This window comes from Eulemur rufifrons, chromosome 28, assembly GCF_041146395.1.
Source record: "Eulemur rufifrons isolate Redbay chromosome 28, OSU_ERuf_1, whole genome shotgun sequence".
NCBI classification, from domain to species: Eukaryota; Metazoa; Chordata; class Mammalia; order Primates; family Lemuridae; genus Eulemur; species Eulemur rufifrons.
In genome coordinates this window covers 55065046-55079150 of record NC_091010.1, presented here as the reverse complement: position 1 = coordinate 55079150, position 14105 = coordinate 55065046, and the positions used below count along the sequence as shown (strand labels likewise).

The following is a 14105-nucleotide window of genomic DNA, read 5'->3' as shown; positions in this document are numbered from 1 at the left end:
AAAAATAAGTTCAATTTTTAGGTGACATTTCTAGAGAGAAGATTTAAGGGAATCAAATTTAAATAGAATACGAACAGTCATGTAAGATTATTGGAAAGACAATGAAGAGCTGCCTTTAAACATTCTCCATCTGGCATCCTCCACCCCAATTCTTTAGGGAAATAAAATTTCTCATCTCTACTACAGCTCCTCCCCATCTAAAAGTTGGACTTAATCAGGATTCCATCCTTTTCCCATTCTATATGATCTCCTGCGGGAAATCCTTGCTTCAATTACCATCTATATGTTGGATCATTTGTTTCCAGGCCTAACCTTCTAACCATCATATTTAAAGATTTAAGTATCCGATTGCATACTTGTCATCTACACTTGATGTCCTACAGGTAGAAGAACACATCCTTTCCCTACCTCTAAACAAGCCAAAAGAACCTGATCCTCCTCCAAAGTTCCTTAAGTTTAGTAAATATACACAGATGCTTAAGCCACAAACCTGGGAGTCATTTTTGATTCTTACTCACTTTATCCAGTCAATCATGAATTCTTACTAATACTTCTTCCTAAGGTCCCCTAAATGTTATTTCTTTCCATCCCCACCACTACAATCCCAATCAAAGCCATTGTCATCCCTCACCTGGATTACACCAACAGCCTCCCCTCTGGCCTCTAGTTATAATTCCCTTCAATCCATTCTTCTCAAAGTAGCCAGAGTGATTTTTTTTTTTAAATATATAATAAAGAATGCTATGAGGAAAGATGACATTTAATCAGGATGCACACAGGACTAAAATTTGTTATTTTCCTTGGTAAGTTTTCTTCAGCCAATCCTTTACTCTCATGGTTTTTGTTCTTGTGAAACATTTTAAAATACAAACTTAAATAATTCTTTATTAGGCAATATCACATCTTTTATCCAGGTATCCTGCACTTAATTTCTACCTTTAGTTACCATGACATCTTAAAACAGCCGAGTCAAAACAAACTTTCCTTTCCTGTGAAAGTTTGCAAAATAAGCATTTTCTTTATAGCACAAGGAAAACATAGTTTACTATTAGGACTAGAAGGTTCAGAGAATGGAGGAATTACTTCTAATAAATTCAATGTCTCCATTATAGCACAGTCTTCATTATAGGATTTAGCAATAAAAAACCCAAAACACAGTATTTTAGGGTTTTATAAATCGTTAATATAAACAATATAAACAACTATACTGAAGACACTATTAACCCTATAAAATACTTTGTTGCATGTTTTTATGCACCTATTTTTGCGTACCTTATGCATGTCATTTGCTGTTTCAAAGTATTCTACAAGATTACATAGTAGTGAAAAGTCATTTATCTTGTTCCACATTTTTATGGTTTCATGACACTGCAGACTGATTTCAGGTCCAGCTTTAGCTACGTGTAGCACTGGAACTCTTTTAAAAAACTCACTGGTAGGACATTTACAAATTTATTTATATTGAATAGCTTAACACAGAATGACTTACTAAAAAGGTACGGTAATTTTTATGTAGTCAAAATAATCAAAAATATAATTAAAGTTCAAACACATTATTTGAAGGCTGTTTACACCTTTTAGCCTTGAATCATAATTCAGCATAGCTAAGTATTTAACACAGCACAAGACCTGTTAAATATCAGTGGAAACCTTCTTTACTAGAAGAAATATCCAAACTGTTACATACATACTTGTTGCATTCTTATTTAGCAACTGCAAGACAACTTTCTGAAGTAGGAGTTCAGAAAACACATAGTTTTCTTAAAAACTTAAGAGTTTTGAGATGAGAGAAAAGAAAAACAAATGTGGAAAAATTATACATTAATATGCTTTTCTATTCAAACTAATATTATTTGATCCACACATTCTCTTTAGTAGTGGACACCAGGTTTTAAGTATTAGCTAAATGGACAGATTTACTGAATAATTTCTTCAAAATCATTAAAAGAAAATGGTATAGATGGCTGATGCAAATGCTACTTGTATACTAAGTTTGATCAGACCAGTGGAAGGTTAAAAGTTTTCCACATAAATAACACCAGTAATGATAAAAGACAAACTACATAATACAGGAAATCTAAATAATGATAGTCACTGAGAAAGTCCTCATAGACTCTAATTAAGATTTTCCAAGTAAGATGATTTTTAGGAGTACCTACAATCTATAAAATGACATTTAACTATTATTCCATTTACAATCCTTACTAGGATTGTTAGCTTAGAGCTCTAATAACTTACACAAAGACTGAATCTCCCCTCTATCCAAGCTAGCACCACTGTGCAAATGAGAAAAAAAATTTCCTTTCTCAAGTCTCTTCACTTTCGTCTGTCAGAAAATTGACAGAATATATTGATTTTGTTAGAACAAGGAACTCTACTGACATCTGGTAAAAAACAAACAAACAAACAAACAAAACCCTGTCATAACAAATAAACAAATCTATGATGTGAAAGAGTATCACCCTCAGCATATAATGCTGTTGTACACCACAAACTGCAAAACCTGTCTATGACAGCTCTGTCCTGACTGCTCTCAACAGTGGAGATGACCACTCTACCAAACTTTGCAAAGTTACCTTACTGAAATACTATAAACTATCCAGGTGAAGTCTTGGGTCATAAACAGGTATTTAAATTGAGTTTATATTTAGCATTTATAATGTCAGTGAAATAGTTAACAAGTACATACAAGAGAAAGTATTTAAGGGAAATGACAACCAACTCCAGTTTTTAAGAATAAAAAATTCTTATTTTTAAACTTATTTTTCAAAGTTAAAAATAAACCCAGAAATGTTTTCTCAGAATTAGTGTTACCAGCAGGCATTCTATTCAATAACGAAGTACTGATATCTATTCTGCAAAACATTCTCATAATATTTTCTTACAAAAGATACTTCCTTAGATACCAAATCAATGTTACAATTCTTGCATATTCAAATTGTCCGAGACTAGATAATCAACCAAAGATTGTAATGCTTTCTTTAATTGCCCAATTAACGCCTAAAGGATAAACTAACCAAAAGAATAAAGCAAGAGAAAAGTTTTAGCTAAGATATTTGGTACCCTACCTTATTCTCTGGTACAGGCAGAAGGAGATTTTTCTTCACAATTCATTTTAGTCAGATTTGACAGATTTTAGGAAGGTATTCTCCTGTTTATTTTGGATTATGCCATTTGCTTTCATATAATTTGAATCTTGCAAGAGTGACCATATACCTTGATTTGCCTGAGACAGGTCTGATGTATGGCTGTTGGTCCAACATATTATTGATAGTGCCCCCTTTCCATTTCAAAAGGGTCCCACTCTTACTCTTAATTACTACCCATTCTTATTAATAAACCATTTTCAATTCTGTAAGCTGAACTTTGGACTCAATATCCATAACTTAGAAATAACTCAGATGAAAAGCGAAAGGTTAAAATACCAATTATCACAGAAAAACTAGATAAATTACGATGTTTATCCATTTTAAATCAGTCAGACTGTATAGTGAGATAAATTAGAAATTTATAACTACATTTTTTGGACCGCATTCCAATTGTATTGTTTACCTTTTAATATAAGGTTTTATGTGTATTTCCCCTTCCTGTGTCATCTACTATTTCCATTTGTTATCCATCAAGTTCATAAACTATTTAGCATCTCCTCCTTTCTGTATGAAATAATCATCTGGAATTTTAAAAGTATTAAACTCCTATAAAAGAAGGACTGTTTGACATTACATTGGCATTTTGCTGCTACATATTAAGAAAAAGCAAACGGGTGGGGAACCTGCGGCCTCAAGGCCACACATGGCCCTCCAGATCCCCCAAGTTCATCCCTTTCACCGATTTGTTCTGTAAAATCTGGATTCAGTCAAAAGGCTGCACTCAAGGATCCAGAGGGCCACATGTAACATCTTCTGATATTCTTGTGTTATTTCCTGAGCCTCATGGAGAGACTAAACATAATTTCTTCAAAAGAAATGAAAAATTCTGGATATGCCAATTAGTCTCATTGCGGTTTCAGAAAAAAGTATTAGCTTAGAAGTAGTCCTTCAACAATATTCCTTATTATATTCAAACTATTTAAATATTAAGTATCTTGATTTCACAAGGATGTCCTAATTAGAGTCCATTCTAGTTTCTTGGTAGAATTCATAGGCTCTTATAAGGTGGCAGCCATACAGAGGACCTATATTTTATGGTTCTTAAAAATTTTTTTATAACTCATCAGCTATATACTGTTTATATGTAGCATCACTTCTACATGTAAGATTATGATCATTTTATACTTGTTAGAGATTAACGTAAATAAAAGTAGAAGAACCAAAATGCTTTAAAAACTATATCCATTTTCAATTTAAGAAACAATAACCATATTTTTTCAAGAAAAGCCATTCAGTTACTACCTTTAAAGTTCCATCATCTTAATATATAAAGACACCTGGATATGAGATTTAAAAAACCACACATACACACAAGCTCTAGGTAGAGCTGTAATAAACAAATTCCTTTTATAAAGAAAATTTTAACTGAAAAGCCACAGTAGATGGAAAAAAGAAGAAAGGATATTACTTGGTAAAATCCAGTGACATCTACAATAGTTTTACAGCACATTTAAACATTCTAGGGTTTTATATCTTCACCTGCCTTCCATTTCTTAGTTGCTCCTTATAAAACTGTCAATTGGAAACATAGTTATAACCTCAATCCTAGTCCTGATCTTAATATCATAGCCTTAATCAAAAAATGTTTTTGTTTAAAATACAATGCCCAACTAAATGGAAAAAAAAAAAACTAAGCAGCAATATGTAATTATACGTAATAGTTACTCATTACATGGGAAGTGTTTTTAGGATGGTATCTAAAATGCACTTGCTTTCTGAATCTCCTCAATAATCAAATTGGCTTACACCAACAATACTGCTAAGTCTTAAAAGCTGTAAAGTGAAAGAAAATGTATCAAAGAGCACATGCATATCTTACAGACCTTCCATTGAACTATCCATGACTTCTATGCAATGTGCCTCTTTTCCATGACTATATTAACAACTACTAAGAAAGGAAAGATGAGATTAAAAGTAATGATACTGAACTTAACTGTTTGAAGCCAGTGCCCCACATGTGGGGAAAAGTGCATTTAGTTCAGCAGCAATACAGCACAGTGTGAAGATATTGTGCTTGGACGCAGATATTCCAGAATTGAAAGGTGTACAAGGCAAGTCAAGATATAAAACCATAGTACACTGTTAAATAACCTTGAAACGTACATATATTGCAGTTTTCAAAGAGAGACATTCATGTCATTGTACAAGGATAGGGAGAAATCCTTAAAGTTACCTATTGTAGTTTATGATATAATAAATACATATCTATATAGCATTATATATACATATATAGAATGTGTGTTTATATGTAATTTATTTATTTGCCAAATTATTCTGTTAGTTCTTGTGAATCTGCAACTTTCAGGAATGAAAAAGCTCCTTTTCATTATAAGTTTTTGTTCCCCAAACTTAAGAAAAAATATTTAGACTAAAAAAAGGTCTCAATACCCTCCCCCTACCCAAAGACTCACTTCAGGTATTTTGCTTTACCACTCATTAGAGAGCACAATTAAAGAAATACGAGATTCTTGACTCTATCTTTTCACTTTGCCAGTTGTTTTAACAAGCAAATACCTTTTATTATTTAAACCAACTGATGCAAATTCTTTAACAGAGGATATAAACTCTAGATTTGACTGATTAAAACAGAGCAAATCAAAACCAAAAAATAATAATAATAACAACAATCCAGTGATTTACTCTGACTGTAAACAATACATAAAATTTAAATCTCAAATCTCAAAATAAGTTAAAGAAAAATTCTACCTTCAGGGCCTACAATACTATAAAGATATGACAATTGGCAAGGGGAAAATATATATATGAAAAGTTGCAACAAAATTGTTTGCCCATTATTTTTCCTAAGAGAAAGTATATCTAACCATACTACCTCTGTCCCTTAAATTTAATAGCTTCATAATTTGTTGGCAAATGTTTTAAGCAAACTGGCATATCAGATTACACAACAGAAAAACATCCATCAAATTCAGCAAAGAAAACTTATATAAGCCTTTTGTACAGAATTAAAAAAAAAATCTAAATGGCTATGATTCCTCTATTAGCAGAAACACATAATGCAATCTTTATAAATCTGCCATACATATCAATATCTACATAAATAGATACAGATATAGATATGAAAAATTAATGGCAGTCTATTTTTGAACAGTGTGTGGGACCAGTAGATTTGTATCAGACCATGGCACGATATGGACCCTGCATCTTTAGGAACTGAATGATGAAAGAAGGCCCCCCAGCAACAATCTGAGGTGGAAGGTGGCTGAGTGGACAGTTCTCAATACTCATGATTGAAAGCTTGCTGCAGAGAGCCAGCTCAAAGGGAAGGCCATGCAGGTTGGGGTTGTCATTCAAATACAGTTCTTCTAGGTTCTCCAGTGTACCTGTTTTAAAAAAAATCAAATCAATTATTACTTTTTAAAAAAATTAGTTACTATTTCAAAAGTTCAACTGGGCATGATGCTATTCTGGGCATTACATATACTTAATACACATTTCCTCTTATTCTCTTATCTTAGTTTTAAAATCCTCTACAACCATGGATCTCAAACTTTGCTGCATATTTAACTCAACTGGGGAGATTTAAAAAACTCCTGATATCCAGGTCACAGTCCATATCAACTAAATCAGAACCTCTTCCTTTATGGTCTTCAAGCTTGGTGAGCTTTTTTAAAATACACATGGTCCATCTCCAGAGATTCTGTTTGGGACAGTTTGGCACACACACATACACACATACACGTGTGTGTGTGTGTGTGTGTGTGTATGTGTGTGTGTATATATATATATGCATATTAAGCTCCAGAGGTGAGTATATTATATATTCAGTGCCTATAATCACTTTTATGTTGTAGACAATGCGACAATTTCTCATATCAATAAATTTCTCATGAGGAAAGTTGTTACTTCTTATAAACTTTCCCTAAGGGAGTTATTACATATCTGACAGTGAGCCAAAAATCAATTTATATGGTCTTTTAAAAATTCTTCTTAGACGATCTTAAGATATTTGTACTTTCTAGGAAAATGTCTCAAGCAATTAAATAAGGTCAGCTAGAATAAATATTAAATATTCTAGAAATAAATATACTAGAAGTATAAATTTGCCTTATGTGTTTCCAATTTTTAAACTCCAAAATTTGGAGTATTTGACAATGGCATTTATGAGAAGACTAATTAAAGAAAATAGCTAGCAGGTGAAAAAATATGTTTACATAGAAGATATTATTTAATCTTCAGAATAACCCTGTGAGAAGTTACTATTATCATCCTTATTTTACAGGTAAAAAACTTGAGGCATAGGAAGTTTACATACCTTATCCAAAGTCACAAACCCAATAAGCAGCAGAGCTAGATTTTGAATTGTCTATTATCTCCAAAACCATTCTGAACTACCAACCTATAGTGCCTATGGGACAGCACACTATAGATGGGAGAACAGAATGTACAGAACTGCTAATTTAAGAACTATTTGTTTACTACGTGACCTTCATCGAGTAACTCACTCTTTGTAAGACAGGATTACAACTTGCATTACCTAAAATCCAAGGTGGTCAGGTTGATTATATAAAATAATGGAAATGAAAACACTTGGAAAATGCTAAAGTACTGCCAAATATTAATCTGTCAAATATTAATATTAATCCTCAAATCCCATAAAGAAATGTTCTTTTGGTATAAGACATTACTAATTTAATTCAAGCCTGTGTAATTTTTAAAAACTCTTCTAAATTGAGATCATATATAAAAACTACTGGAAATGTAAGTATTCTAAAACATTCTCAAATACAATATTAACCCTAACATCCCATAAGAAATCTAACCAAAATCAATCAACCAATTTTGAACCACTGGTACTCTATAAAAAAAAAATCTTATGCCTGATGTAACCTCAATTTACAAAAACAGTAGATTGGTTATAGTTCTCTGAAACACTGCTTGAAAGCACAAGAGCAAATTATTAGCACAGAATCAAGCATCCATTGGGTTCATACCAATTTCCTCAGGAAGATGAGTGAGTAGGTTCTCTCCAAGGCCAAGATGTGCGACATTGGTAAGGTGACCAATGCCTCTGGGAAGAGTGGTCAACTGGTTGTTTGTCAAGATTAATTTCTAAAAAAGATTAACAAAATTAGATAGTTATATATAAATTTCCTACAACTCATGCAAATAATACATCTTAAAATAATACATCTACTAAACAATAAAATAATAAGAAAATTAGATTAGATAGGATGAGAATCACTTAATAAGTTATAGGTTTTTCTTTCAAAAACTACCATTTATTGGGAAAACAAAAGCAGATAGATTATATGATCATAAAACTCAGCTCTAATGCTATAATAGGAAAATCTATCTGGTCCAAGAATTAGGTCAAAATCTTAAGAAAAACGTGCAATTTGGAACAGATTCCAAAAACTTTAATCATACAACTACAAAGCCGTCAGGATAATGTTTTACCTGTAAATCCTTAAGATAAGCAATTTCATTTGGCAAGGATTCCAATTTGTTCTCCTCTAAATCCAACTCTCTTAACTTCCTAAGGTTTCCAAGACCATGGGGAAGCTTCTTTAGAAGATTGTTTGATAATATTAGAACCTAATGAGAAATTATTGACAATGTTTAGGAACTCATGAAATGGATACTACCATTGTGTAGTAATATTACCACTTATTAAACAATGTTAATTTTCCAAATAGTGAATATGAAGGGTAATATTCATTTATATAACATATATAAAATATTTAACTAGTCATAAAAAAACCACAGTTATTAGAAATGGAATTTTATTTGATTATACAAAACTAATGAAAGCAACAGAAGCAACTTAATTTTAACTAAATTTTAAAGAAAGAAAATTATTAACTATTTACACTAAGATTCATACAGCTAGTGGCATTTTGATATTCAATAGTTACAAATGTCTATCTAATAGGAAACTGATTATTTACTTAAAATCACTTATAAACCATCACTTAAGGAAGGTAACAAATGGCTTTTAAACTGCCCCAATCATTCCGCCACAGTTTTTATTTGTGGTGTATTTATTATACTGAAAGGCCCCCTGCAAGATATGGATGGGGCAAGGTGGGAAGGCTGAGGAAGACAGTCTTTGTTCTCAAAGGAGTTACAACTAGCGGGGGGGTGGGGAAAAATAATGTGTATCAAAGAGCAGTAAATAGAAAGATCTCCATAACATTCTGGCTAATTTTTTATGCCCATTTATTTCCCCTAAAGTTATACTGCTCATAACAAAGCAAATATATACAAAGAGACAAAGAAAATAACAACAGCTACCACTTGAGTTTACTATTTGCAAGGCACAGTACTAAATGCATTATGTATATTATTGTCTCTAATCCTAATTATAAACCTATGAGGTAAATAACATTATTGTTCCCATTTCATAGCTTAGGAAACTGAAGCTTGGGTGGATTAAATCCATAAATATAGACAGAGAAAAATCAGAATTGCATCCAGATCTGTTTGACTTCAAAATTCATGCTTTTAGCCATTACACAATGCTATTTCACCTTATTAATAATGATAAATATTAAATAAAATGATTAGATTTTTAAAAAACATGAATATGGAGGAAATTTTACAAAACAATATATGTGGCTGGGCACAGCGGCTCATGCCCGTAATTCCAGCACTTTGGGAGGCTGAGGTAGGAGGATCTCTTGAGGCCAAGAGTTTGAGACCAGCCTGGGCAACATAGGAAGATCCTGTCTCTACAAAAAATTTCAGAATTAGCCAGAATGGTGGCACACATCCGTAGTCCCAGCTACTCAGGAGGCTGAGGCAAGAGGATCATCTGAGCCCAGAAGTTCGAGGGTGCAGTGAGCTATGATCGTACCACTGCACTCTAGCCTAGGCAACAGAGCAAGATCTTGTCTCTTAAAAAACAAAATAAAAAAAACAATATATTTACTACTAGTAAGCTTTTTCATCAAAAAGGTGAAAACTAGGAACTCAGAGATAAGGGAAATCATCCCTGACTAAGAAGGTAACAATAAGATGATCTTTTATTACGGAAAAGAATTTTAAAAGAAAATATTAAGGGGATGAGAAGAGAGCATTCTAGGTATTAGAAACAATAGGACTGAACATACAGAGCTAGAAATACACACACTAGATTTCCAACAAAGAAAAAAATTTAACTAGTAAATAAAATAGTAGGTAGGTAATTAGGATGAAAAAGTACGATAAAGTGTTCTGAACACTAGTCTGAGGAACCCATAATTATTTTGGTAGACAGTGGTGTAGTAGTTATAAAATATGTTCTAAAAGATGCTAAGTTTTAGTGACCTTTTCTTTCAAAGGTAAGTTATAGCACTCAAATTTACCAACTTTTAGTAATAGTAGTTCAGAAGCACTAAGCCTAGACTAAGTCAACACTTCATCATCCTAATAGGGTTGTATGTTTAAGAAACCTCTAACATTTCTAATTATGATCTTTACCCAAATAGAAATTGCTTATTGCCATGTGAAATTTTATAAATGAGATAAGTCTGAAGAGACTTACAGATCGGTCTGAAGAGTTCTAAATGCTCATCTATACTCACCTCAAGAGAAACAAGACCAGACACATCCTCAGGGATCTTTGTCAACTGATTAGTGGCTAAATTCAATTCTACCATACTGGTCCAAGTTCCAAAATCCAAGGGAAGTGATGTTAACTGATTGTCCTAGCAAAGATAAAAAGAAGCATCCAAGGTAGAACAACAAGCTTCATATTTGCCTATGTCTTAGAAACATAATTTTTAATTAAACAAAACCTTATTTCTCTTTTTGATATCCAAATATAGAAAGAAAAAAAAAAAAAAAGGCAACAAAAACTCTAAGCCCCCAAAGCTTTTTATACAGTAATTAGGCTCTTATTTTGAGGTTTAACTGGAAGTTTATTCCCTATGTCATTATTTGTAATGGAAATAGAAAAATACACGATTCAGAGAAACACAAGATTTCAAAGATCCTAGTGATAAATATGTTTTCCTCATTTTACAATGATGTATAGGAATCACTGAATAAAATGTAAATACTCAAATAAAGATATAATACAATAAAAGAAGACTCATCCAATCATAGCCCATAAGGAAAGCTAGATGAGTTCCGGAATTCTAGAATGCTGAGCAGTAAAATAGGAGAGGAAAAAATAGTCTTATTAAGACTGCATATTAGGCCGGGCGCAGTGGCTCACGCCTGTAATCCTAGCACTCTGGGAGGCCGAGGCGGGCGGATTGTTTGAGCTCAGGAGTTCGAGACCAGCCTGAGCAAGAGCAAGACCCAGTCTCTACTAAAAGATAGAAAGAAATTAGCTGGACAACTAAAAATATATATATATATAAAAAAATTAGCCGGGCATCGTGGCACATGCCTGTAGTCCCAGCTACTTGGGAGGCTGAGGCAGAAAGATTGCTTAAGCCTAGGAGTTTGAGGTTGCTATGAACTAGGCTGATGCCATGGCACTCTAGCCTGGGCAACGGGCAACAGAGCGAGACTCTGTCGCGAAAAAAAAAAAAAAAAACAACTTTTAAAAATTATGGGTGGGAAGAGATTTTTATATGCTTTAACTTTCTTCTACTCAATAAACTGAGAATATTTCAACTAATAATTAGTATTCTTCTAGATCAGAATATCAGTTTTAATGGTGCCATAGTATTCCATTAAAGATATATTACTTAAAAAAAATTAAGTCCCTATTAGTATTAGTAAGTTGGTACATATGAAATAGGTAGCTCTCCAATACATATACCTACAACTATATTTTTATGGATATTCATGATTATTTCTTTAGGACAAATTCACAAGGGTATGCACAGTTCTAAGATATTTGTTATCTCATACAAATCGCCCCAAAGTGTTCCTGTTATCAATTTAGACTCATCAGGAAGGCACAAGTACTCATTCTCTACACCAATAGAGAAAACATAAATCTTAGTGGAAGTACCAGCTATATTAACTCTCCCCCAGACCCCCAATACAAATATATGCTTACCTTCATATTCAGCTTACTTAATACTTTTGCTCTGGAGAAGATTCCAAATGGAATTTTATTGATTCGATTGTGTTCCATATTGAGGGAATAGATGGTAGAAAACTGAGATGGACCACCCACTGGATATAACTGGAAGCAATTTCTAGCTAAGGTCAAACTATTCAGTTTCACGAGACTTGATAAAAGACTCTGTAAAAAACGAAATAAGCATAAGCATTAGAACTGTAACAAGACTTACTTATTTTTTATACAGCAGCAGTCCTCAAAGGGCCTTGCAGGTAACAAATGACAGAGACTGGTTGCGCTGGGCCCTGAGGCCAGTGGTGATACCTCATCTACCAGTCAATACACAGCTCTAGCAAATTGCTGCCTTGCAGAAATGTGGAGCCAATGTAGTCAGACTCACAGATCTTGCAAGAAACAGGAAATTCTCTGATTTTTATTGTTTGGCTTCAACTGGTTTAAAATACTCTATGGAGTAAAGAAAACACGTCTGGGGGTGAGAGATGCTTCATGGGTGACTGGTTTGACACCTCTACAGTACCGAAACTTTAATGTCAGACAGTCCTGCGTCTGAGTCCTGGCTCTGCCATTGGTTCTGTGACCAGTCCTACCTAGGTCTTAGTTATGTACCTATCTCTAAATTATTAAGATTAACATAATGCCTGGAACAGAGTAACCTGTTATTCCGTAATTTAACTGTTCCTTTCAGGAATATTAAATTCAGAATATTATTACACTTCCTTATATTATATAATACATTGCTCTTTTATATGACAAAACTTCTGGGGGAATATATGTATTCATTAAACAGGTATTTACTTAGCACATAACCCTATCTCTCCCACGGTGGCTTTAGCTTCCCACCATGTAACCAAAGTGCTAAATGTTTAGGTATTATAAAAGTATCTCTGCTACTAAGAAGACTAAACCCTATTCGGGAAATAAAGTACACAGATGGGAAACAATTGGAAAATAATACATAACTACATATAATTAATAATAAATTATTTAGAATAGGCTCTTGCTATTCAAAGTCTGGGTCAAGGAAGAGCAGCATTAGCATCCCCTGGGAGCTTATTAGAAATGCAGACTCTTGGGCCCTACTCTTGGGTTCATATATGAACCATAATATGCATTTTAACGAGATTCCCAGGTGATTTATATGCTTATTAACATTTGAGAAATCCTGGTATAAGCTCTAAATTCTTTTGAACCCCAGCTCTATCTTTTAATAGCTTGTGACTTTTGCAAAGTTATTTTTCTGAATCTTAGTTCATTCATTTTTAAAAATGATGCCTTATTTTACAGGTCATAGTGAAGACTAAGAGAGATAAAACAGTTTTATAATACCTAGCTTATAATAAGTGCTTAAATTTAAATTTCTTCTCTCTTTAAATTCAAAGAAAAGAAGAAATACTGGGAAAGCAGGAAAGAAGTTGAGAAAGCTAGATTTTGAAGGATGAAAAAACTTTTAAATATTCAGAGAAGTAGAAGAATCATTATAGACCGAAGTAAAAGCACAAGCAGGGAGAAACAAGTACAGTGTGAAGGGTGTGTGGATTTTAAATACTGCTCAAACTTCAGGTGTCCGCCTTGAGCAAACTGAAAACTTAGTACCTGAGGTGTCAGTATAATTGGCAAGGCCAGCTGAAAAGAATGAAATAACTATATAATTGGAAGTGTAATTATACAATGAACTGAAAATTGTTCTTTATACTCAACATTAAGAAACTACCTTTAACATTTACCTATCGTACACAAAAGGAAGAGCATAAGTAAAAGTGGTGGTAAAAAAACTTTACCTAGCAATCAATTTAGGAAAAATGTCTACAGTCTACTTTATTGAAAATAATGGAGCTTTAGTGAGTCTCATGGCAAAAATGTAATTATTCTTCTTACACCTGACTTTATTAAATTAACATTCTTCTATGATAAAATGTTGATATCTGAGTATATTTGAGATGGAGCAACAAGAGAACAGCTGTCCAACCTCT

The 14105-nt window shown here is 33.0% G+C and overlaps 1 protein-coding gene across 2 annotated transcripts in view; it reads right to left on the bottom strand.

Moving 5' to 3' along the window:
• Positions 1-5879: 5879 nt before the first annotated feature.
• Positions 5880-14105, bottom strand: part of SHOC2 (SHOC2 leucine rich repeat scaffold protein) — a 67987-nt gene continuing 59761 nt past the window's right edge. For both annotated transcript variants that reach the window (XM_069461034.1, XM_069461033.1), the window contains exons 5-9: positions 12109-12297; positions 10676-10798; positions 8568-8705; positions 8102-8219; positions 5880-6490 (exon numbers count right to left, since the gene is read on the bottom strand). In XM_069461034.1, the coding sequence (XP_069317135.1) occupies positions 6282-6490; positions 8102-8219; positions 8568-8705; positions 10676-10798; positions 12109-12297 (777 nt within the window). In that variant the 3' untranslated portion in view covers positions 5880-6281. The remainder of the gene's footprint in view (positions 6491-8101; positions 8220-8567; positions 8706-10675; positions 10799-12108; positions 12298-14105) is intronic.